The sequence below is a fragment of the Callorhinus ursinus genome, unplaced genomic scaffold (assembly GCF_003265705.2).
Source record: "Callorhinus ursinus isolate GAN/ISIS: 27379988/994484 unplaced genomic scaffold, GSC_fseal_2.0 scaffold25, whole genome shotgun sequence".
NCBI classification, from domain to species: domain Eukaryota; kingdom Metazoa; phylum Chordata; class Mammalia; order Carnivora; family Otariidae; genus Callorhinus; species Callorhinus ursinus.
In genome coordinates, this window is record NW_027397087.1 from 17,107,940 (window position 1) to 17,131,217 (window position 23,278).

General features: G+C 37.1%; 1 protein-coding gene across 4 annotated transcripts in view; it reads left to right on the plus strand.

The window, feature by feature from the left end:
- The window catches only part of AP4E1 (adaptor related protein complex 4 subunit epsilon 1), a 55,527-nt gene that overhangs the window by 22,982 nt on the left and 9,267 nt on the right, over positions 1 to 23,278 (plus strand). For 3 of the 4 annotated variants that reach the window (XM_025883784.2, XM_025883788.2, XM_073876984.1), the window contains exons 9-18: positions 717 to 839; positions 1,158 to 1,267; positions 4,068 to 4,207; positions 5,382 to 5,494; positions 5,595 to 5,713; positions 9,898 to 10,200; positions 12,226 to 12,340; positions 15,740 to 15,863; positions 19,143 to 19,401; positions 22,710 to 23,270. In XM_025883784.2, the coding sequence (XP_025739569.1) occupies positions 717 to 839; positions 1,158 to 1,267; positions 4,068 to 4,207; positions 5,382 to 5,494; positions 5,595 to 5,713; positions 9,898 to 10,200; positions 12,226 to 12,340; positions 15,740 to 15,863; positions 19,143 to 19,401; positions 22,710 to 23,270 (1,967 nt within the window). The remainder of the gene's footprint in view (positions 1 to 716; positions 840 to 1,157; positions 1,268 to 4,067; positions 4,208 to 5,381; positions 5,495 to 5,594; positions 5,714 to 9,897; positions 10,201 to 12,225; positions 12,341 to 15,739; positions 15,864 to 19,142; positions 19,402 to 22,709; positions 23,271 to 23,278) is intronic. The other variant, XM_073876983.1, reaches the window with a different exon arrangement.

Here is a 23,278-nt window from a genome sequence, read left to right on the forward strand (position 1 = left end):
AGAAGCAGTTTTTTGAAACTACTGTAGAGGGGAGGCAGCAGGGCGGCTTCTGTTTCATTTTGTGGACTTAGATTTTTGTAGAGTTGAGGAATAAAGGGACTTAGCTCCGGTGGAAAAATAATTTAAAAACCTGTTAAATTCTTTTTTCAGCTCATTTATGCCTAAGTTGACTAATAAATGCAATTTTCAAACTATTAATTTTACCTGTACTAGCTTTCCAGAAATCTTACAAGCATCTAAATAAGTTTTTAGATGAGTAATGAGAAGCTTTTGTACTAACACAATTTGATAGCAGGAGAGTTCTGAATGGGAGGAATCTGTAAAGGAAACCATGTCAGTTACAATAGAAAATGGAGCATCATTAAGGACAGGGGTTTTTTGTCTTTTTTTTTTTTTTCTAACCACTGCTGTATCCATATCATTACACCAATGCCTGGCACATAGGAGGTGTTGAGTAAATACTTGTTGCATGAATGAATTCATCATTTTTATCTATTAATATATAAATAATTCTCTTTCAGTTGTGCTGTGGTAACATCCTAATAACTCTGTAAACCTGAAAACAACAAAGTTCCTAACTTTGAAATTTTTTCATAAATAAGATTTTTTACTAAAACTGACCTTTTAATTAGTTTGTTTTGTTGTGAGTTCTATACAAGTATGTTTTTTATTATGCCTAAACATGATCCCTGATATTTTATATTTTCTTTCTCTAGCTATTCTGTTTGAATGTGTACATACAGTTTATTCTATTTATCCTAAATCAGAATTACTTGAGAAGGCTGCCAAGTGCATTGGAAAATTTGTTCTGTCACCTAAAATAAATCTCAAATATTTGGGTAAGATGATTAGATAATTTTTTAAAAAGATTTTACTTATTTATTTATTCGAGAGAGCGAGAGAGACGCTCACATGCACCCATGAATGGGGGGGGGGAGCGGAGAGCAGAGGGAGAGGAAGAGAGAATTTCAAGCAGACTCCCTGCTGAGGGTGGAGCCCAACACAGGGCTCGGCTCGATCTTATGACCCTGAGATCATGACTGAGCCACCCAGGTGCCCCAAGATGATTAGATATTGACAGAAATTACAAAGAGAGCTCTTGAAATTTGCTGGGTATTTGTTTTCAGTCAATTGTATAATGTAATCTTTGTTTCTAGGACTGAAGGCTCTTACCTATGTTATCCAACAGGATCCCACTCTGGCTCTTCAGCACCAGATGACAATAATTGAATGCTTAGACCATCCTGATCCCATTATTAAAAGAGAGGTAAACTAGTATTTTGAATAGTATATGCAAAGTGTTAGAACTTTTAAACTTTTTTTTTGGTATTATGGAATCAAGTAGTGGGCCTTGTGTATGTGTGTGTGTGTATGTGTACACACGTGTATTTTAACTTTTGAGAATATTTTATTCTTTCTACTAAAATTTCAGGAGCTTTTCTAAAAAATCCTTGTGTCAGTATCCTCACAAATGGATTTAAACTATGAGTTGGAGGAGTTAGGTTCAGTTACCTGTATGGACTCGTTAATATCTTTTTGGTTCAAGAGGAAAACTGAATCCTATTTCCAGATCTTTCTGTTAATACAACTTAAGGTGTAATTTATGACTGTTAATATTTTTTCATATTCTCCTTAACATCTGTAAAGTGGGCTAATGTTTTCTATATTAAATATGTAGGAATATTGAAAGAATTAATAAAGACATCCCCAAAATTATTTGAGTTGCTTGGAAAGAAAAGGGTATAATTTACTTAATTTTTTTTCAACTTTTTCCTTTTGTAAAATAGCTTCATTGTCCACTTGGGTGTCTATATAAGTATTTCTGTTAATTTTCATTGAAGAAATCACTCTGTACCTTCATTTAAAATGGTATATGGGACCTAGTAGAGTAGATATTTTTATTTTTGATTTTAAAAATAATAAAGAATTGAACATCTTTAGATGTTATTGAACATCTAAATTACTTAAAAGCAATGAGTTAAAAATATTTATTGAAAGAAAACTATTTCATTAAGCAATTGTAATTTTAAAAGATAAGATTATACATTTTGAATTTTAAAAGGTGCTATTTTTGAAATAAAAATATTTTTGAGAAATTGTCATCTATCTATCTGTCTATCTATCTATCTATATATATATATGGGGGGTTTTTTGTTTTTTGAGATAAAGAACAGAGAGTGAGGGGCAGAGGGAGAGGGAGAGAGAGAATCTTAAGCAGGCTTCACACTCAGCACAGAGCCTGAGGCAGGGCTTCATCTCATGACCCTGAGATCATGACATGAGCTGAAATCCAGAGTCGGATGCTTAACTGAGCCACCCAGGTGCCCCATATTTTTTCTTTTTGCATTCATATTTTTAATCTTCTGAAAATTGTTACCTGCCTCAAATGAATCTGGGAAGTTTACAGATATACTAATTTCTATGTGTAGGCATCATAGAAAAATGATACAGTACCAAAGGACAATAGCTAATAACTGTATGGCTTTTCCACTTTGAACAGATATAGAGCATGCATTTTCTTTGTGTGATTGGCTACTAAATTGAACAGAGTTGACTTAGGTACAGTTTTCTTATTGCTATATTTAATTTGGGGGCTCTCATTTAAAAATGAGAGTCAAAGGGAAAATAAAGTTATCATGTCTGATCTGTTTAAAATGATCATGTCTGATCTGTTTGTGTATTACCTATAGTGAGAAAAGTAGTTTGAATTCTTTGGGGAAGATACTGAGTATCAGTGGTGTCCTAAGAAGGCACTGTAGTACTGTCTCTTTGAATGCCACTGTCACATCTAACCTCTATAAGTAGTTGCATACCAAGAACTTTGGTCCCTGGGTATGGAGTGACCTGTTGCTTTGGACTGGTATTCCCTTTTACCTGGTTTTATTACCTTTGTTTCTTACAGGGAGAAAGAAGACAAGAAGGAACTAGTATAAAAGACCTCTAGCCATGCAGTTCCTAAAACCATATCCCATACTGTCCTGAAAATGCCAAATTGTATGGTCTTAGAGTAGGAAATAAATTGGGTGTAAATTATCTAAAAATATATAATATATAGTTTAGAGTCTACAGGGAGCATGTCTGAGACAGCTAGATAAATTGAAAACTATTGATAGGGTGACCTGTGTTTTTATAGATTTTAAATGGAGTTAAAGATAAACTGAAACAGTTATCTTTTGTACTTGAAATCCTGGCTATAAAGATTGCAAAATTATAAAGATCCCTGAAGGTATTTTGAACAAGTTTGACAAGTAGGGTATGTGGACATTCTCTTGCAGCTAATGTTGTTGATCCTAAAATACCAGTAAATGATACCTTCTCAGTACTGCCCTTGGTCTCATATTGATTTCTGGGAGTTATAATATTTTTAGAACCTTAATGTAGGGCCTCAGAAAGCCCAGCCAAATGGGAGCTTACTGTGGTACTGGTCTTCCTTCATCTTACTTGAAGAAGCAAGAAGTATATTCCTGAGCACTGAGAAGGTGGCTATAACATGGTTTTTCCTTGCTGCCTGAGATTCTGAACATAGGCCTTGCTAATAATGCTTTGAAGCACTTGAGCCACCAACCTTTGTCTGTCCCTTAGAGGCCATTTGCCCTCAGCTGACAAACCTGCTCAAGGGCTATTTTCTATTGTTTGGGTAGTTTGGAAAATACAGTTTGCAAGACTGGATTTTTTATGTGTATGTATGTGTGTGTATATACGTGCACATACAGGCATAAGTAATATAGGTTTAGGAAGCTGTTCTATTTTTTATAGATTATATGCCTTTTAACTTTTTAGTCTTTACACGGCCTTTTATGTAGAAGTAGTCAGATTATACTTATTAAGATCAGTAGAAGGCTTTTAGACTTTGAAATTGATCATAATTTTTTTGACACTAGATTGGTTCTACCTAAGTTCTATTTCAGTTAAAATGTGCATTTCTTTAACACCTATTAACCAACTGCCCAGTTGATCTATGCAAAAATGGGAGAATCAACTGTATTATAAACCTGTATATTGCTGAATTTATTGGAGTTATCATGCATAGTTTTATAATTCTGTTTTTATTTCTCTTTCTTAAATAGACTCTGGAGCTTCTTTACAGAATTACTAATGCACAGAATATAACAGTGATTGTCCAGAAAATGCTTGAATATTTACATCAGAGCAAAGAAGAATATATTATTGTCAATTTGGTTGGCAAAATAGCTGAGCTTGCTGAGAAATATCCTTTGTTTAGACCATGGATCATGAATACCTTTAGAGAGGGAGAAGCACACTCACTGCTGAGTAGGGAGCCTGATGTGGGGCTTGATTCCAGGACCCTGGGATCATGACTTGAGCCAAAGGCAGATGCTTAACTGACTGAGCCACTCAGGCATCCCAGTGCCACCTTGTCTTTGACTTTGCTTCATACTTAGTTTCTTTTCTGGTAAAAGTTCTTGTTTTGCAGGGGGACCTTGGGAGTAGGGATCAGCATGCTAAAATTTATCCTCTGCACTGTTGTGTATACTGGAAATTGTCACAGTAAGGTAGTTGGGAACTCCATTCACATGTCACCTTTCTTCACATTTGCTTTTTAAAAGAGTAACTTTGAAGGTCACAAGGAGATCCCATTCTTTTTAAGGTGTCTGTTATTTATTTATTTATTTGTTTGTTTATTTATTTATTTATTTATTTTAAAGATTTTATTTATTTATTTGACAGAGAGAGAGAGAGCACAAGTAGGCAGAGCGGCAGGCAGAGGGAGAGGGAGAAGCAGGCTCTCTGCCGAGCAGGGAGCTGGATGCGGGGCTCGATCCCAGGACCCCAGGATCATGACCTGAGCTGAAGGCAGCCGCTCAACCGACTGAGCCACCCAGGCACCCCAAGGTGTCTGTTATTTAAATCTAAGAAAGAGTAAATGCACAGTGTTAATCCACTTGTCTTGGAAATTGCTTAAGTATAGCTTTGTCCTAGCCAGTGCTGTAGCTCTAGCCAGCAGAATGATAGAATTTTAGAACTGAAGCGGAACACATTAGAAAAGAGGTTAAACAGTTTGTTCAGGTAGACACACCACATTTAGCCTCTTTGAAGTGTAGATCATTTTCCATTATTTGTTAGTCAGCTGGAACATTTCTTTAAATTATTTCACATTTATTTATTGGATGCTTAGTTATATACAAAGAATAGTGCTAGATGAAGCAGCATGAACTTAGTTTATTAAGCTTATTAAATAAGCTTTTATTGAGCACCTATTTTACATAAAACTGGAGTATAGAACAATTTATTGGCAGAGGTTAAAAGCAAAAATGACAAATTAGGATGGGTTGGGGGTTAATCTTTAAAAGGTTGATGCAGAAAAGATAATTTTAAGAAGTGGCATTTGGAAGTGTACTTGTTCTTAACACTGTGGACACATATGCCCCTGATAATGCATGGTTTATTCAGACAATGAATGCTGTGTTTTCAGTGGGAGGAGATGTCATGCATCCTGATATTCCCAATAACTTTATGCGACTGCTTGCGGAAGGTTAGTAAATTACTGCATTCTGTAAAATAGAGATCCAAAAATTAAATGTTTTCTTAGAGAATTTAGTGGAAGTTAAGATGATGTATCAATTTCTTTGTAGGTTTTGATGATGAAACAGAAGACCAGCAATTAAGGCTTTATGCAGTTCAGTCTTATCTCACTTTACTAGATGTGGAAAATGTGTTCTATCCACAGAAATTTCTTCAAGTTATGAGTTGGGTAAGCAAAGTACCTTAGATCATAAGTATTTATAACATTTTTTATAAAACCAAATACTAACAATGTATTTCCTTCAGAAGTCATTCAGTTCTACTCTGCTGACTCCAGCTGTCAATTTTCTTTCCCAGTGGCTAGTTTCTATCACTTAACTATCTACTTGTCTGTTCATTCTCCCTGCCATCTCACTTGTCTTGGTCTTTTAAGTATAGATAGTTGGTTAAAAAACTGTTTGTGTCTTCAATACATTTGTTGTGTTTTCTGTGTGAATGTTAGAATATGTGAACACCATGCATCTGTGTTATATTAGTTTTCTGTTGCTGTATGTTACCACAAACTTAGTGCTTAGAACAACAGAAATTTATTATCTCACAGTTTCTTTGGGTCAGAAGTTGAGGCATGGCTTAGCTGGGTGCTCTGCTTAGGGACTCTCAGAGTTGCAGTCAGGGTGTTGGCTGGGGCTGCTGTCTCATCTGAATCTTGACTGGTGAAGGATCCACTTCCAAGCTTATGTGGTTGTTGGAAGAAATCAATTTCTTGCAGGTGTAGGACTGAGGGTTTGAGGTCCAGATTGTTGACTGTAGGCTACTCTTAGCTCCTAGAGCTGCCTTCAGTTTCTTGCATGTGGGCCTCCTGACATGCCTCCTTGCTTCATCAGAGCCAGCAAAGGAGGAGATCATCTCTTTGTAAGAAGAAGGTCATATTTTATGTGATATAATCATAGGTAATTGCACTCATACCATCACCTCTGTGTATTCTTTGGTGTGCATATGGGTGAGTTTCTTTAGGAGGAGATCTGGTGAAGTACAACTACTGGATCATAGGATATACATACTTTAATATTTTATACTTTGGCCAAATGTTAGCATGTTAACTTAAACTTTACCCAGACTTTTATTTAAGATTTTTTTCTCAACTACAGGAAAGTTGAAAGACTAGTATAATAAATACCTCTATACTTTTCATCTGTATTCCCAGTTAATATTTTTAACCACCTTTGCTTTACTGTATCTATATCTATATGTAGATCTACCTAAAATACAGTTTGTTTTGCTGAGTCATTTACAATAGAGTTGTAGACATTATGACACTCCATAAAAAATTCAACGTGAATCTTCTAAGAATGACTTGTCCTGACATAGAACCATTATTACACTGGTAATAAGAAATGTAACATTAATCCATTAATATCACTTAATATATAGTCCTTGTTCACATTTATCCATTTGTCCAAAAAAGGTCTCTTATGGTTGTTTTTCTACTACTCCCAATCCTGGATCCAGTCAGGATTCACAGATTGCATTTGGTTGTCTTTTTAGCCTCCTTTATTTTATACTGACCCTCAGTTTCTTTTTGTTTTCATGACAGTGATTTTTTGGATGAATACTGTTGACTTACAGAATATCCAGCATTCTGAATTTGCCTCATTATTTCTGGTTTGGTTAAACATTTTTAGCAAGAATACTACATCAACAATATATACTTTCCACTGTGTCATTAGGACGCATATAGTATCAATTCCTGTAGTCATTGGTGATTTTAAGTTTCATTGTTTGGTTAAGATGATGAATTTTAGATCTCTCCATTGTAAAGGTGCCCTTTCTCTTGGAAATTTATACCTAATCTGTAAGGTGATTCTGTGTGGCTATGCATGAACATCTTTTCCTCAACTGCCTTTCACCAATGGTTTTAGTATTGGTAATCCTTGCCTAAATGGGTTATTGTATTGGCAGCCATTTCTTTTTTTCCTCCATGTCACTCTGTATATTTATAGTGCTTTTACTTCTTTCTATAACATACCGATTCTGTACAAGTTTTGTTAGATTTATGCTTAAGCATTTCATTTTCTTTAGAGCAGTAGTAAATAAGTTGTATTTTTAATTTTGGTTCCCACATGTTTGTTGCTAGTTTATTTAAGTACAATAGATTTTTGTATTTTGATCTTGTCTTTGCAATCTTGCTTTGCAATCTTTGCAACCTTGCTGAACTCACTAATCTAGGATTTTCTTTTTTTTGTAGATTTCTTGAGACCTTGTTAAGAATTTTTACATCTCTGTTCATGAGTTTTTTTTCTATGCTGTTGGTTTGGTTTTGGTCTGAAGTCAGGAATGTTCTTTCCTCCTCCATGTTCTGGAAAAATTGTATAGAAGAGTGTTGTTTAATTTTTAAGTGTTTGGAAAATTTCCTGTTACTGATTTCTAGTTTGATGCCATTGTTGTCAGAGAAAATACTCAGGAATTCAGTTCTGTTAAGTTTGTTGAGGTTTGTTTTATGGCCCAAGTAATGTCTTACTGTATGTTCTGTGGGTGCTTGAAAAGAATGGGTATTCTGCTGTTGTTGGATGGTGTGTTCAATAAATGTTGATTAGATTTTCTTGGTGATGGTATTGTGACACAAGTGTTGAGATCTCTAACTATGTGGCCTCCACTGACACTGTGAAGGGGTCATCTCGCTATGGCTGAGCAGTGGTGAAAGTCCTGACTCTCCGCTAGGCTTCTCTTGACACCACCCTAGTGGAGGTGGAGAGGAGTCCCTCTTTATACCTGGGTAGAGGTGAAGTGGCTTCATATGTGGTCTTCATGGACACTGTGGAGGAGTGGGCCTTTCTACAGCTTGGTGGGGATGAAAGTCCTGGCTCCCCACCTGGTCTTCTCTGTCACCACCCTTGTGAGGGAAAGGGGGTGCCTCTTACAGCTTTGTAGGGGTGGAAGTCTTGGCTCTCTGCTCTGCCTTTGCTGACTGGGTGGGTCTATGGTTTTTCTTCTGTGTAGTGCTTGACTGGAGTAGAAGGGTTATTGTCTGAAAGTTTTCTGGGCTCTTGGCTCTTTGGCTAGAGGGCAGGCTTTTCTTGAGGCCCGTTTGTCTGCGCCCATTGGTGTTTCCAGGTTGCTGGCTTACTAGAACCCAGTCTGGGGTTTATGAGGTATCAGATAACCCACTGTACTGTCCCAGCGTCCTTAGCAGTCAGCCTTCTTTTCTCCACCTATCGGTGTCTTTTTTTTTTTTTTTTAGATTTTATTTATTTTTTTGACAGAGAGAGACACAGTGAGAGAAGGAACACATGCAGGGGGAGTGGGAGAGGGAGAACAGGCTTCCCATGGAGCAGGGAGCCCGATGCGGGGCTGGATCCCAGGACCCTGGGACCATGACCCGAGCCGAAGGCAGACGCTTAACAACTGAGCCACCCATGCGCCCTGTTGGTGTCTTTTTATGTATGTTTTATATATAACATCAAGGGTTTTTAGGTGTACTTACTGGGAAGAATAGGGGAAAATGCATCTACTCCATCCTCCCATTAATTTTTGAACTGGGATTTAGATTACTGGCTTTTCTAGAGCTATCTTCCATCTTACTAAACCACACAAAAAATTATCTTGCTACTTTAAAGATTGAATTATTTAGTTCTATTTATTTTTCCTCCTGTTCTTGTTACTAGCTATAAATTTTTCCTTCCCTGTCACCTCACCTCCCCGTTTTTTGTTTTTGTTTTTTTTCCTGCTGATGCCAGTGTTACAGTAAAGACATGAAAATACTCCATAAGTAGCACTTAGGAAAGATCTCACACTCTATGAATTATCAGTTTATTAATGATTCTTAGGCCAGTAGGATTATTTATCACCTAAATAAGTTAGATGTAAGAAAAAAGATATGTAACAGATCAGTGTTCCTCAGAGTTTCTTCTGTGGATCATCTATATCAGAATCAGCTGATGCTGATTCAAAATGTGTATTGTAGATCCCCACCACAGACATACTAACTCAGAATATCTGGGGGTAGAACCTAGAAAGCTGTATTTTTATGAAATACCTCAGGTGACTCTCATGCATATTAGCATGTGCGGACCCCTGGTTTAAGTGCTTATTGCAAAATAAGTAACAGAGTGTGGACATGCGTGTAAAAAGCAATAACCAAACCTGAAAATCAGAAGAAAGTGAACTTGTAAAGGTATGCTGCTTTATATATTGTTAATGATAAAGATGTGGAAACCTTTTTGTATTGACTTCCAATTCTTATATAATTTTGAACCTAAAATGTGTAATTTTATCCTTATGTAATAATTCTCCACGAGAGTATGTTTAATCTAGAGTAAATTGACTCCAGCAGTAGCTACTTGGTTTGGATTTCTGAGTACAGTTTGCTGTGTAACTTGATATTTCTGTATAAACATCTCTTTGTTTTACTCATAGGTGTTAGGGGAGTATTACTACCTCTTAGATAAGGACACACCAGAGGAAGTCCTAACCAAGCTCTACAAGTTACTTATGAATGCCTCAGTTTCTTCAGAAACAAAAGCCTGGTTAATTGCGGCTGTTACCAAGTTGACATCCCAAGCACACTCTTCTAACATAGTTGAGAGATTAATCCAGGAATTCACCATATCTTTGGATACTTGTATGAGACAGCATGCATTTGAATTAAAACACTTACGTGAGAATGTGGAACTTATGAAGAGCTTGCTTCCAGTTGATAAGAGCTGTGAAGACATGGTGGTAAGGCATCTGTATTTTAGCTTTGTAAAAATCGCATTGTCTGTAAACAGAATAATTCTTGCATTTGTGATGTATCTGGAGTATATCAAAATACAATTTCCATAACACACTGAAAATGAAGGTTGGTGTTTTTCTCGCATTAGTATGAGAGAGAATTTGAGAGGTTCAGGTCAGTAGTGATCCCGAATAGTTGGGACTAGAGGAGTATATCTTCTGGAGAACTGTAATGAAGGCATTTATATCCAGTGACAATTGCTTTTAACATACGGTAATTCAAGAATTAAACGTTTTTAGTCTACTTTGAATTTTTCTAAGATGTCATTTAATTATTACTGTGTTTTCTTTGAGAATGTAAAAAATAGTTCTCTGTTGCATTTTGTCCTCCTAGTATCTAAGATCTTTCCCACTTTGGAACCTGATCACCCACCTTTTCTTCTCCCACCTCGCTTTCAGCTGCCACCCTTTTTAACCTAATGGGGCTCTGAGTGTATACTGGTCTCTCCCCCAGACTGGCATAAATTAGGAAGTTGCCAAAAGGAAGCCAGATTTGTACAAGTTTTTATTTGTCAGATGTCCTATAGTTGAGAAAGAGGAGAGGAGGGGTAGCATTCCCACTAATTTTGACTCAGATTTTCATGGCTTGTATTCATTTTGAACCTTTGTTCATTGGTTCTTTCAGATAGCTCCTCAAGGGCAGAGGCCTTTTTCAGGTTTGGTAGGCATTCCAGAGACATTCATTGAAATGGTGAATAAATATGCTACACACAGTATTAAACTAGGAAGCAACCTGTTTCCTCTTCCCTGCAGTAGAAGATAGTGATGATGACATAGCTTCATTTCGTAAGAATCTTACTGAAACTAAACCTTTCCAGATTCAGAGTATGACTTGCTGCTTAACTGTTGAGATTCACCTGCCCTTCTCATTATCTGAGCTGTTACCGTACACTTGGCTAAAGCAGGAGAAGCAAACCTGTGGCTTCTGAAGCCACTGCTGCCATTTCCTTTTGTGTAGATCTCACTCTTTGCTCACTTTTTCTTTTCTTCTTTTCCCCTTACTCTTTCTTCATCTCTTATTTCTTTTCACTTAATCATTCTCTCGTACCTTTCTATTCCTGCTGAAATTAAATAATTTTCCATAGATTTGTGAAAAAGCATTTTCAGGTAGAAGAGAACAGGATGGTTAAATCAAAGGCACTGTGGGAGTCGGAATAATGGCCTCCCCACGGTGTGCACACTTTTATGCCTGGAACCTTACATGGTCACAAGGACTTTGTAAATGTGATTAAGTTAAGGATTTTGTGATGAGATTATCTTGGGTTGTCCAGAAAGCATGATCACAAGAGTTCTTATAAAAGTGAGGAAAGAGTCAGAGAGGAGAAAGCCAACTAACAATAGAAGCAGAGATGGGAGTGATGTGGCTACAAGCCAAGGAATGGTGGTGCCTTCAGAAACTGAAAGATAAGGAACTTACTCTCCCTTCGAGTCTCCAGAAGGAACTAGCCTTGCCAACACCTTATTTTTAGCCCCCAGCAGCAAACTAATGCAGACCTGTAGCTCCTGGTGTAGGTGTCTCTTCTCTAGTAGGCTACAGTTCTCCCATCCAAGTACTAACCAGGCCCGACCCTGCTTAGCTTCCGAGATCAGACGAGATTGGGCACGTTCAGGGTGGTATGGCCGTAGACTAGGTTACAGTTCTCATGAGGGTGGGAACTGTCTTTGTCTCAGTCATAGCACCTAACATATGATGGTCTAACATATTGGATGCTCAGTTTATTCTGCAATGCAGTGAAATTGATCACAACTACAGATGACTTACATTGTTACATTCTTAGCTAACTGTGAATATAGATGTTTTAGAAAGGTAGAGACTTTGGTAGCACTTGGTAGCACTTTTGAATTGAAGTTCAGTTTTACACTTAAAAATTATTTTTGGGACATATGGATTAAAATTAGTTATGTGAGTATACAGTTTACTGTTTAGGGTAAATTTTTTAAATTTCTAATTTTTGCTTCACTTTAATACAGGTAGATGCTTCTTTATCTTTTCTGGATGGTTTTGTGGCCGAAGAACTTAGTCAGGGGGCAGCACCTTACAAACCTCACCACCAACGGCAGGAGGAAAAGCTTTCTCAGGAAAAAGGTAATTTTTCATGGGTCTGTAACAAGCTAAATTGTAGGGACATAATTTTTTTTATGCAATTGATATTATAGTCATGTAGTATAAATAACTGAGGATGTTTACTTTTATCACCTCTCCTTAAATCTGCTTGTGACTTGTTTACCCTGGTTAGGTCTTTGGATACCCAGAAAAAAGAAGTTAGCCCAGAGATATTCCCAAAGTCACAGGCTCCATATACATAAGTGCCTAAGATAGCCATTCTGGAATTTTGAAAGAACTCGAAGGTGGAATTATCATGTTGGGTCACTGTGCTAGACAGAGGGCTGATAGTTATTTACATGAGCGTATCTGTAGAAAAGTTTGAAAAAAATATCTGGTCACCATGGACTTGTGAGTTTCATTTTCATTCTGAGCAGTCTTATATAAACTGTTAGAATGCTTCCTCCAACAAAATATCTGATCAGTGAAGTTAGAAATAAGAAAAGAAAGAATAACTTTACATTTCAGAAATGTAGCCTGTCAGGGAAAGATGCCTGTCATGATTTTGGTAAAGTGGAAATCACTGAGATGTTTGGATGACGGATGGGAAGTACACATATGAATAAAGAGAGACCACTGAATATTATATTTGTAGGAGTTCAGAATGGTAATACTGAGAAGTTCAATGCTGAAAGCTCTTTTTCTCCCCATTTATCATCTAATGATTTTGTTGAGTACTCTCCAGGCTCTGTGGTAAGCATATGAGTACAATTAACTGGTTGATCTTAAAATGACACCGGAAAAGTATAAGTTGTAATTCAGCCATTTACTTCCTTCTCCTGACTCTTTCTGCATACTGTTATTTTCCTCCTGCTCCCTACACACACATGAACTCTTACATGTCTAGTTAACTTTTAAAAAAATCTTTCGCCCTTCCAGTCATTCACCTCTGTAAAGATCTTGGGAAATTTTCACTGAAGAATGAAAATAATGTGGTTTGAAGTTCATTCTCAGCCTTGAGCCTTTCCAGGCCTTCCTTAGATGACAGTGCTTAATTCTGTTGTCTCAGGTTTGGAATTTTATCTGTCTCCAGATGCTGTCCCCTTCTATGTCTAGTTTTTTTTTTCTCTCCACTCTTAAACTCTACCTCTGATTTTGAATTCTTTCTGCTCTTTGCTTAAACTCTATCTTTACTTGATCTTTGGCTTAAACTTTTTTTACTTGTGCATAGGAAACATTTCTTGAGCTCTTCACTGCTACTTTGTTAACACAGAGGCTTGATAACTGTCACAGATGGTATTAAAAAGAGGTCAGAATGGGACAGAAAGTTAAACCACATGATTGAAAAGGTTAAAATGGGAGGATTTTCTAGTTGAAAAGGACCTTGGAAGGATTTAGAGAAGTGATTTCTTGTTTTTTTTTTTATTATGTTCAATTAGCCAACATGTAGTACATCATTAGTATTTGATGTAGTGTTCAGTGATTCATTAGTTGCATATAACACCTAGTGCTCATCACCACACGTGTCCTCCTTAATAACCATCACCCCCCCTCTTCTGTAACCCTCAGTTTGGTTCCTGGAGTCCACATCTCTCATGGTTTGTCTCCCTCTCTGATTTCTTTCCATTCAGTTTTCCCTCCCTTCCCCTGTGGTCCTCTGCACTATTCCTTATGTTCCACATATGAGTGAAATCATATGATAATTGTCTTTAGAGAAGTGATTTTCAAACATGATTATGAATCAGAATCACAGAAGTTTTAATAAATGATACAGATTTTTGAGCCCTACTCCTGTATTTTTTGTTTCTGAATCTCTGAAAGCTTGGCCATATGTGGGAGATTCTACAAAGTCATCTTGATCCTGGTTATCAGATCAGCATTTGGAAACTGCTGATTTAGCCTGAACCCTTCACTTTACAGACAGAGAAGTTAAGGTCTAGTTCATGTACCCAGTTAATATCTGATGTATATCAAGAACTCAGTTCTCCTGGTTATTAAGTAGCCTGTTATTTTTTTTCTACTGCATATTGATTTCTCATCTATATCATTCTTTTAGATATAGAATTTATTTATTCTATCCTAAACTAATTTATTTAATTCTCTTTGGATTAGGTGCTGTTTCCTTTGGAGGAGACAGTATAATAGAATACTTGAGAGTGAAGCTCTAGAACCAGGGTATCTGATTTCTTATCTGGCTCTATCATTTTTCCTATTTTTGTAATCTTTGGTAAGTTTGTGGTAAACTGCCACAGTTTCTCTTTTGTAAAATGAAGATAATAATTAGAGAAGTTCACATTTATATTTTATAAGGTACTTTTTATGATTTAAGAAGATCCTTTGTATTATAATCCAAATAGTACAAAAAGATAAAAATATGCCAGTTAGGATTAGGTATAGCTACATAGCATATTAGAAAACAAATAAATAAAATATGTCCTTATACAAGGCAGAAAATTACTGCTCTTTCCCATTAAAGAAATTCCAGAAATAGGCAACCTAGGATTGATGATGGCTTCATGAATATAAAGGAGGAAAGGAGAGAAGAAAGATTTTTTTTCTTCCAGGGAGAGTCCTCCCAGAAATTGTGCACAGAATGTGTACATAATTTCATTGGCCAGAACTCAAGCACATGGCAGAGGAGTCTGGAAATGTCATTTCTTTTCTGGGTGGTCATGTACCTAGCTAAGAAGCAAGAGTTCTGTTACTTAAAAGAGGAGAATGGATATTGGCATCGCTCTACCACAATAAACAATATGAATTTTTATGGCTCTTGATTGAATTCATTTGGGTATACAGGTTCAAAGGAATCTGAACCTGAGTAAACCTTATTCTTTACAGTAAGGGACATTTCACATTGAGGGCTCCATTAGTCCATTCAGTATAGGAATGTGCCTAAGAGCATTTTGTTAAGCAAAAACACAGTTATCTCTTCATTCATAGCTCATTAAACATTTTTGTCTGGGAGCAGCAAGTTTTTACTGACCTGGTTTATCAGTTATCTTTCCTAATTGGTGTTCCTTTAGCTTCTAAGGGAGGTGAAAAGATAAAAGTGAAGTATCATTTGTCTTTGATCAACTAATGGCTTGTAGACAGTAGTCGACATTCAATAAACCATAGCTACTTTATTATTATTACTGTAATTATTTGATTAGATCATCTCCAGAGTCCCTTCCAGCTTAAAAATTGTCATTGGAGGCATGTCTGGCCAGCTCAGTTGGTGGAGCGTGTGACTCTTCAACTCGGGGTTGTAGGTTTGAGCCCCACGTTGGGTGTAGAGGTTACTTACAAAAATAAAATAAAAAATTAAAAATTGTCATTGGATTCTAACCTTTAGTTATTTTATTTCAGTAGTGAATGGTACCTTTGATAATTCCTGCTTTTCCCCCCTAACTTTTGCTTTGATTTTAAATACGAACTTCTGTTATTGTTTTGAAATTCTAGTTCTCAATTTTGAACCATATGGACTCTCCTTTTCTTCATCTGGCTTCACTGGACGACAGTCTCCTGCTGGCATTTCTCTTGGTTCAGATATATCTGGGAATAGTGCAGAGACCGGGCTGAAAGAGTAAGTTCCTTTCTTTTTTTTAAAATTTTTATTGTTATGTTAATCACCATACATCACATCATTAGTTTTTGATGTAGTGTTCCATGATTCATTGTTTGTGTATAACACCCAGTGCTCCATGCAGAATGTGCCCTCTTTAATACCCATCACCAGGCTAACCCATCCCCCCACCGCCCTCCCCTCTAGAACCTTCAGTTTGTTTTTCAGAGTCCATCGTCTCTCTTGGTTCATCTCCCCCTCCGACTAGAGTAAGTTCCTTTCTTATTAAAATCAAGAACATAGGAGTATTTAAATGTCTTTAAATGTAGTAGCATCCCTGAAAGCTGAATTCTGCATGGTCTGTTTATTGCTTTTAAGGTGTTGATGTTGTACAAGAGAACTAGTAAGAGAGCTTGCTTACTTCCAAGACAGCATAATGTATATAGACTTTACACATAACAATGAAATGTGTGTTATTACTGTGTATTGGGTGTATGTATGTGTATGTATGTATTATGTGTCTTATACACACATTTATACATACATTTGTACATATATATACACACATATATACACATACATTTTTTAAAGAAGTATGTGAGAATTTTTATATACAGGTGAATATTCAGCGTATCATTCTACATTCGTCATAATCTTCTACAACCATTTCATTGGAAGACTGACAGTACAGAGATGAACATAAAATAAGACGACTGACTTCATATAAGTAAGCTGTATACTTTGCTCAAAATGCTTCCAGAGCTTCTTTCTTGCCACGGTAAAAATTGGTGATACATGTGGAGCAAAATCTTCAATCTTTTTAGGTAGATTTTTATTTTGGAAATATAAGTTAATTTTAGAAACATGATTAAGTTAAAAAAGTGAGATAATATATATAAAGGGCCTCATAAAATCCAGTGCATAGTAAGTGATTGATACGTGGTAGCTGCTACTATTAATACTAATTGTCATTGCCATCATTATCAATACCCAAAAGCTGAGTTAACCAAATGAAATTAGTGATCACTCTAGATAATTTTGGTTATTGATGTGACATGAAGTAATGAAAATGGCTTCCTTGTTTGTGAAGAAGCTTCTAAAAGAGTTAAAAAAACTTTTTAAAAAATTTTATTTTGATTCCAGTGTAGTTAACATGCAGTGTTACATTAGTTTTTGGTGTACAATATAGTGATTCAACAGCTCCATATATTATTCAGTGCTTATTAAAAAATGTTTTGAGTAGTGGCAGCTTTGTTGGAATAAATGTAATAAAATCTCAAAGGTGGCAACTTTGAAAGATGACAGTTGAATTTTGAGTCCTCATATGTTCATTATGGAGTCAGTCACTTTATTTTATGTTCATCTTTGCATTTGTCAGTCTTCCATCACGATGGTTGGAAGAAGTATTTACCAGAAGACTGACACACAGATTATAAGGAATATAGGATAATATACTGAATGAAATTCTCTTAGCCTTTTTTCCTGCTCTGTTGACACCCTTTTCTTTCCCAGACATTTAATTTTGGTATTCCAAGTATGGGGAACAGATATGATTTGTGAGCATTTGAATGTAGAGGGGATAGCAATTAAGTGCCCCAAACAGAACAGCGGGACAAGGGAAGGAGAGGACAGGAAAGGAACCCTCTAAACCCAGGGAGGAAACTTAGTCTCTTCTACCTGCACAACAGGTGACAGCATCTGTTTGTTTAGTACTGAACTGAGGTCTGGGGGACTTGACGATCCTTGTAAATCCTATACATATACATGTACTACTCTGAGAGAAATGACATTTGGCAGAGCTGCTAAGGAATAGTACATATGCTGTGTTACCATGAAATGCAGCATGAGGGATGAATATAAAATTTCTTTCCAAAGAGGACCACAGCTTACACATGATTTCAGAATTGGGAACCTATGTGGTAATTGACAAGGCAAATCAGTTTTAGAGAGCAGACAGCCACTCTTCCGCAATCTCTAGCAAGTTGAGAATAAAGTAGTAGCAAGCCCAATTTAGAATTTCTTACTTAGGCCCTATTTGGGGGCTATCTCAAAAGGGAATTCCTAGAGCTGAATTAAAGTGAGTTACAGAATTTACATCTGTGTTTGAATGATCTGATTAAAAACAATACAAAGGTATGCCATGTAAAATCACGAATTATATTATTGTCAAAACCCAGGCAAAGATTCATGTTTAAAAAATTTGTTTTACAGTATGTTTCATATCATAAAGAGGCATATTTTGTGTTCTTATTTTTCCTGCTTTTTTAAAAAAAATATTTTATTTATGTATTGACAGAGAGAGATAGCAAGAGCAGTAACACAAGCAGGGGGAGCGGGAGAGGGAGAAGCAGGCTTCCTGCCAAGCAGGGAGCCTGATGCGGGGCTCGATCCCAGGACCCTGGGATCATGACCTGAGTCGAAGGCAGATGCTTAACAACTGAGCCACCCAGGCACCCCTATGTTTCCTGCTTTTTAGGCTGCTGATATGTAATCCATGACAGAGAGAATTTATGTTAATAGTAGGCATGTATGTAGATGAAATATGCCAGAAAAATCTTTAAAGTAGCTTGAAGCTCTTTAGGCATATTTTTCCTCTCCTTTCCTATTTTGCCTGTTGTTATGGTTTGGATTCCCTGGGAAGTGCATTCCATGATGGATTTAGCATGCAGAATATAAAGGAGTGCCCTTGTGACTACCACCTGTTTTAAGGAAGGAGGAAGAAGCAGATTTGGGCAGAGAAAGAAGTTAAGATGCAATGCAGTCTAACAGCAATCTCTGCTGACCCCATGGGGAGCTCGGAAGTTAGAGTGGCCCTTCAGAGTTGTCCTGAGTTGGGTCCACATGGGTGGCCAGGACTCTGTATTTCTGTTCATCAGTCACTGGGTGTGGGCTGCCCAGGGAGGGGTATGGTCTCAGGCGATATGTCCCTCTGCAGCTGAGGCAATCCCAGGGAGGGCGTAATACGAAAGCTGTGTGTATATATGTATGTATGTATTTATTTGAGAGAAAGAGAGGAGTGAGAGAATGTGAGTAGAGGGTCGGGGGCAGAGGCAGAGGGAAAGAATCCCAAGCAAGCTCCATGCCCAGTGCAGAGCCTGATGCAGGGCTGGATCTCACAACCCTGAGACCATGACCTGAGCCAAAATCAAGACTCAGACGCCTAACTGACTGAGCTGCCCAGGCATCCCTGAAAGCTGTTTTTAAGAGGCCATGGCAATGATGTGTTTTAAAAAATGCCTCAAGAAAGTAACTCTTAAGCGGTTATTTAAGTTGACTTGATTTCATTCTTAATCTCTTTAGGACAAATGGCTTGAAGCTGGAAGGTATAAAGAAACTGTGGGGGAAAGAGGGTTATCTTCCCAAGAAGGAAGGCAAAACTGGGGATGAAACTGAAGCTCCACCTGTTCCTCAGGAGAGTATAATAATGGAGACTGTAGACCAAACTTTAATAAAAAAAGACCAGTGTCAAGTCCTTACCCAGTCTAAAGAGGAGAAAGAAAAGCAGCTGCTGGCATCATCATTATTTGTTGGGCTAGGATCAGAAAGTACAGTCAATTTGGTAAGTAGTCCATTATATTCCTCTGGGAATCTGTGTCCCTGTCTTGTACAAAAAAACTGGCTCTTCAGAGGTTCTTGGCTTCCATACACGTGGTGGAAAATGGCTTCCCCATCTCCAGAGCCACCAATGACATACTTTTTATATTCCTGAAAGAGAAATTCTAATTGGCTTAGCTTGAGTCAGGTTTTTTTTGTAGTCCAGTCAGCTGGGGCAAGGGTCAGGGTCCAAATAAAGTTACAAATATGACCACAGGTATTACTCCCATGGGTGGATAGGACAGTTCTCAGTGGGAAGGGGGCTTGATGGAAGTATTGGTGATAACAGTAGTTCAACGATATTGATATGTCTATGGAAAAAGTACTTCTCAAAATGGTATTTTTAATAGTAAAGAATAGGAATCAGTTTAGATGTCTAATAGTAGGAGAATGGGTCCATAAATTATATTAGCTCAGAATATTACTCAGGCATTAAAGATAAATACTGAATTGTAAAATAAAAAAAATACATGTAATATTAAGCAAAAAGGCAGAATATAAAGTTTTATTTGCACTCTGTTTATAACTGTTAAGAAGATAAAAGTGTATCGAGACTGAAAGGAATTACACAAAATGAAAATTACACTCAGGCATTATGATTATGATGATTTTCAAAACTTTTTATGTTGATATATTATTATCATAGTAAAAGAATGAAAAATTGGAGCGAAGGGCAGGTGCTATTTTGAGCATCTGAGAATTCCATGTAATTTTCCATTTGGAGGACTGATGGACGTTCCTGGTACAGAATTGTGATTAGAGCTACATTTTTTTCAGTTTTACATCATTCCAGTTCTTTCATCTTCCTTTTCCCTTGGTGGGATTTTCCCTCCATCCCTATACTCTTTGCCTTTTTCTCTCTCTTTTCTAGACCCCATTTCTATCAGACTTGATATTCCCTCCTAAGGAAAAAAAATTTCAATCTAGATGTATTAATAAGTAATGTATCTTAATGCTGTCTCAGCATTTGCATTTCAGCAGCAAAGTGACTTATCTTGGGGCTTTAAGGTGTTCCAGCTGGCTGTGGTAAGGGTACCCGTGAATGCCCTGGCACCGTTGGGCAAGTTCTCAGTGGTCAGAGTGCACCCAGGCTTGTGGAGCCCTGAATTGTGAATCCCATGGCTGGTGTTGAAGGATTCCTGTCCTCTCAACAAAGTGCAAAGCTTTTAGTTAAACAGTCTTTCTCAAGAGAACATTGGGTGTGACAAATTAATTATCAGGTGTTTTGTTTTGTTTTTTTTTTGTTTTTTCTTTTTTTTGTGGTGGGCTTGATATCAGAAGTGTAATTCCATTTAAGGTATACTAGATCCTTTTTGGGTTAATTTTTTTACATAATTCATTCTAAGGATCAAGGCTTTTTTCCCCTTCATCTTTGCCTTCTACTTTATCTTCATTTTTATTTTTTTAAGTTTTTATTTAAATTCTAGTAAGTTAACCTAGAGTGTAATATTAATATGTTTCAGGTGTAGAATTTAGTGATTTAATACTTAATACAACACCTGGTGCTCATCACTACAAGTGCCCTCCTTAATCCCTATCATCTATTTGACCCATCCCCTCATGCCCCTCCCCTCTGGTAACCCACAGTTTGTTCCCTATAGTTAAGAGTCTGTTTCTTGGTTTTCCTTTCTCTTTTACCTTCATTTTTAAAAGTTATTTTCTCTGAAGTCTAGGTTGACTGTTTCTTTTCTTTAAATATTTGAACAAAGATGTCACTCTAGTGTCTTGTGGCTTGTGTAGCTTCTGATTAACAGGAGATTAGACAGTACAGAAGAAAAAAATTATTAAACTTAAAGACAAAGTATCAAAAATACCCAAAATGAAACACAGAAAAGAGAAAATGAAAACACTCAGAGCATCAGTGACCTGAGGAGCAATACTAAACAACCTAATATATGTCTAATTCAAGTCCCACAGCTACTTGAAAATGGCAGTCCTTCACCCACCCACTCATTTTCATTTTTGTGTTAATAAAATTTTAGTTCTTCTTTGATGACTTCTGAATTGAAAGATAGGAGACAAACTGAGAGTTGGAAGAGGTATTGGGACTTGAGGGAATGAGAGGGTATGGAAGAAGAACTAGAATTTGGGTTAACCAGAATCCTGTGAATGGCAGCCACACCGCCCCAAGGACGATGGAGACGTGGATTTAGAGTAGTGCCATTCTGCACTGATTCTAGATAGGACTTTGGAGGGTAAGAGGGAACTGTGAGCCATCACCACACGCTTATGTAGATTTGCAGACCATTCCCCAGGAGTGTTGCTTCAAAGATGGCAAATTTGCCATTCCCATTTCCTGAGTCTATAGGAAACATCACTAGTCACTGATAGAGTTCTTGCCTGCTGTGTGTGTCAGCCACTGCTAGTTGGTTCTTGAAGTAAAATCAGTTTTTCTTACCTGTTTATTGATTTGTGGGCCATGAAATCATGGTTATTATAGACTACCAAACCAGAGTTTGAGCCATCCCTGTGTTTGAAGGTATCTTCTCTTCTATAGGACAACTCTGGAAACTCAAAAAATGGCTAGGTTTCTCACTGTTTTTATTTTATCTTACTTTATTTTGTATTTTTAAAATTTTACTGCTTTTTATTTTTTTTTAAAGATTTTATTTATTTATTTGGCAGGGAGAGAGTACAAGCAGGGAGAGTGGCAGGTAAGGGAGTGGGAGAGCCAGGCTCCCCACTGAGCAGGGAGCCTGATGGGCTTGATCCCAGGAATCTGGAATCATGACCTGAGCTGAAGGATTAATCAACTGAGACACCCAGGCGCCCTATTTTTATTTTTTTAGAGAGAGTGCACACAAGCAGTGGGAGAGGGATAGTGAGAGGGGTAGAGAATCTCAAGCAGACTCTGTGCTCAGCACAGAGCTGAGATGGGGCTCAATTCCATGACCCCAAGATTATAACCTGAGCCAAAATCAAGAGTCAGACGCCCAACCAACTGAGCCACCCAGGTGCCCCTCACTCTTTTTAATTTGTGCAATTCTGTACTCTAGCATTCTGAAATTGAATAAGTTTTTGGAATTGTTCACAAATGACTTTTTGACTTTTTTTTTGATTTTATGTGTTTTTAATGAGAAGATTTAGCTAATAGTTCAAAATGAGGTAGCTGTCAGAATTTTAGGGCTTAACATTTTATTCATCTCTGATTTTTTTGTTAATCTATTCTCTATAGATAGACTTTAACAAGTTAGTAAAATGCTTATTTGAAATTATAGAAAAAGGTTTAAAACTCATGACTGGTAGAATTATCGTTATGTTTTATTTTTGCAGCTGGGAAAGGCAGATACCGTATCTCACAAATTCAGAAGGAAATCAAAAATCAAGGAAACCAAAAGTGGAGAAACAACCAGTGCTCATAATAGGACCTGTTCTTACTTTAGTTCTTCGTCAAATGCAACATATGAAGATGGTTATTATTTGGATACTTTGCAGGATAGAGGAGACAAAGAATTAAATAAACTTTCTCTCAACTCTGGACTTTTGGATTCTGAGTCACTCACAGAGCTGCCCTCAGTTGAGAAACTCTCCAATTGCAAGCTCTCTTCATCACCTTCTTTGTTTACTGATAACAGCATGGAAGGTTTTCAGCCTTCTCAGTCCACTGCACTCTCAGTTGCTAATGAAACCTCTTTAGCTGCTTCTTTGCTGGAAGAAACTTCTGAACACATGCATTCAGATCTTGTGGAGGTCTGTCATAATGAAACCATATCATTGTCTTCTTTCAAAATTTGGAAAGATGATTGTTTATTCATGGTCTGGTCAGTTTCTAATAAGAGTGGTTTGGAATTGGAAAGTGCTGACTTAGAAATTGCTCCAGCAGAAAATTTCAAGGTAAGACA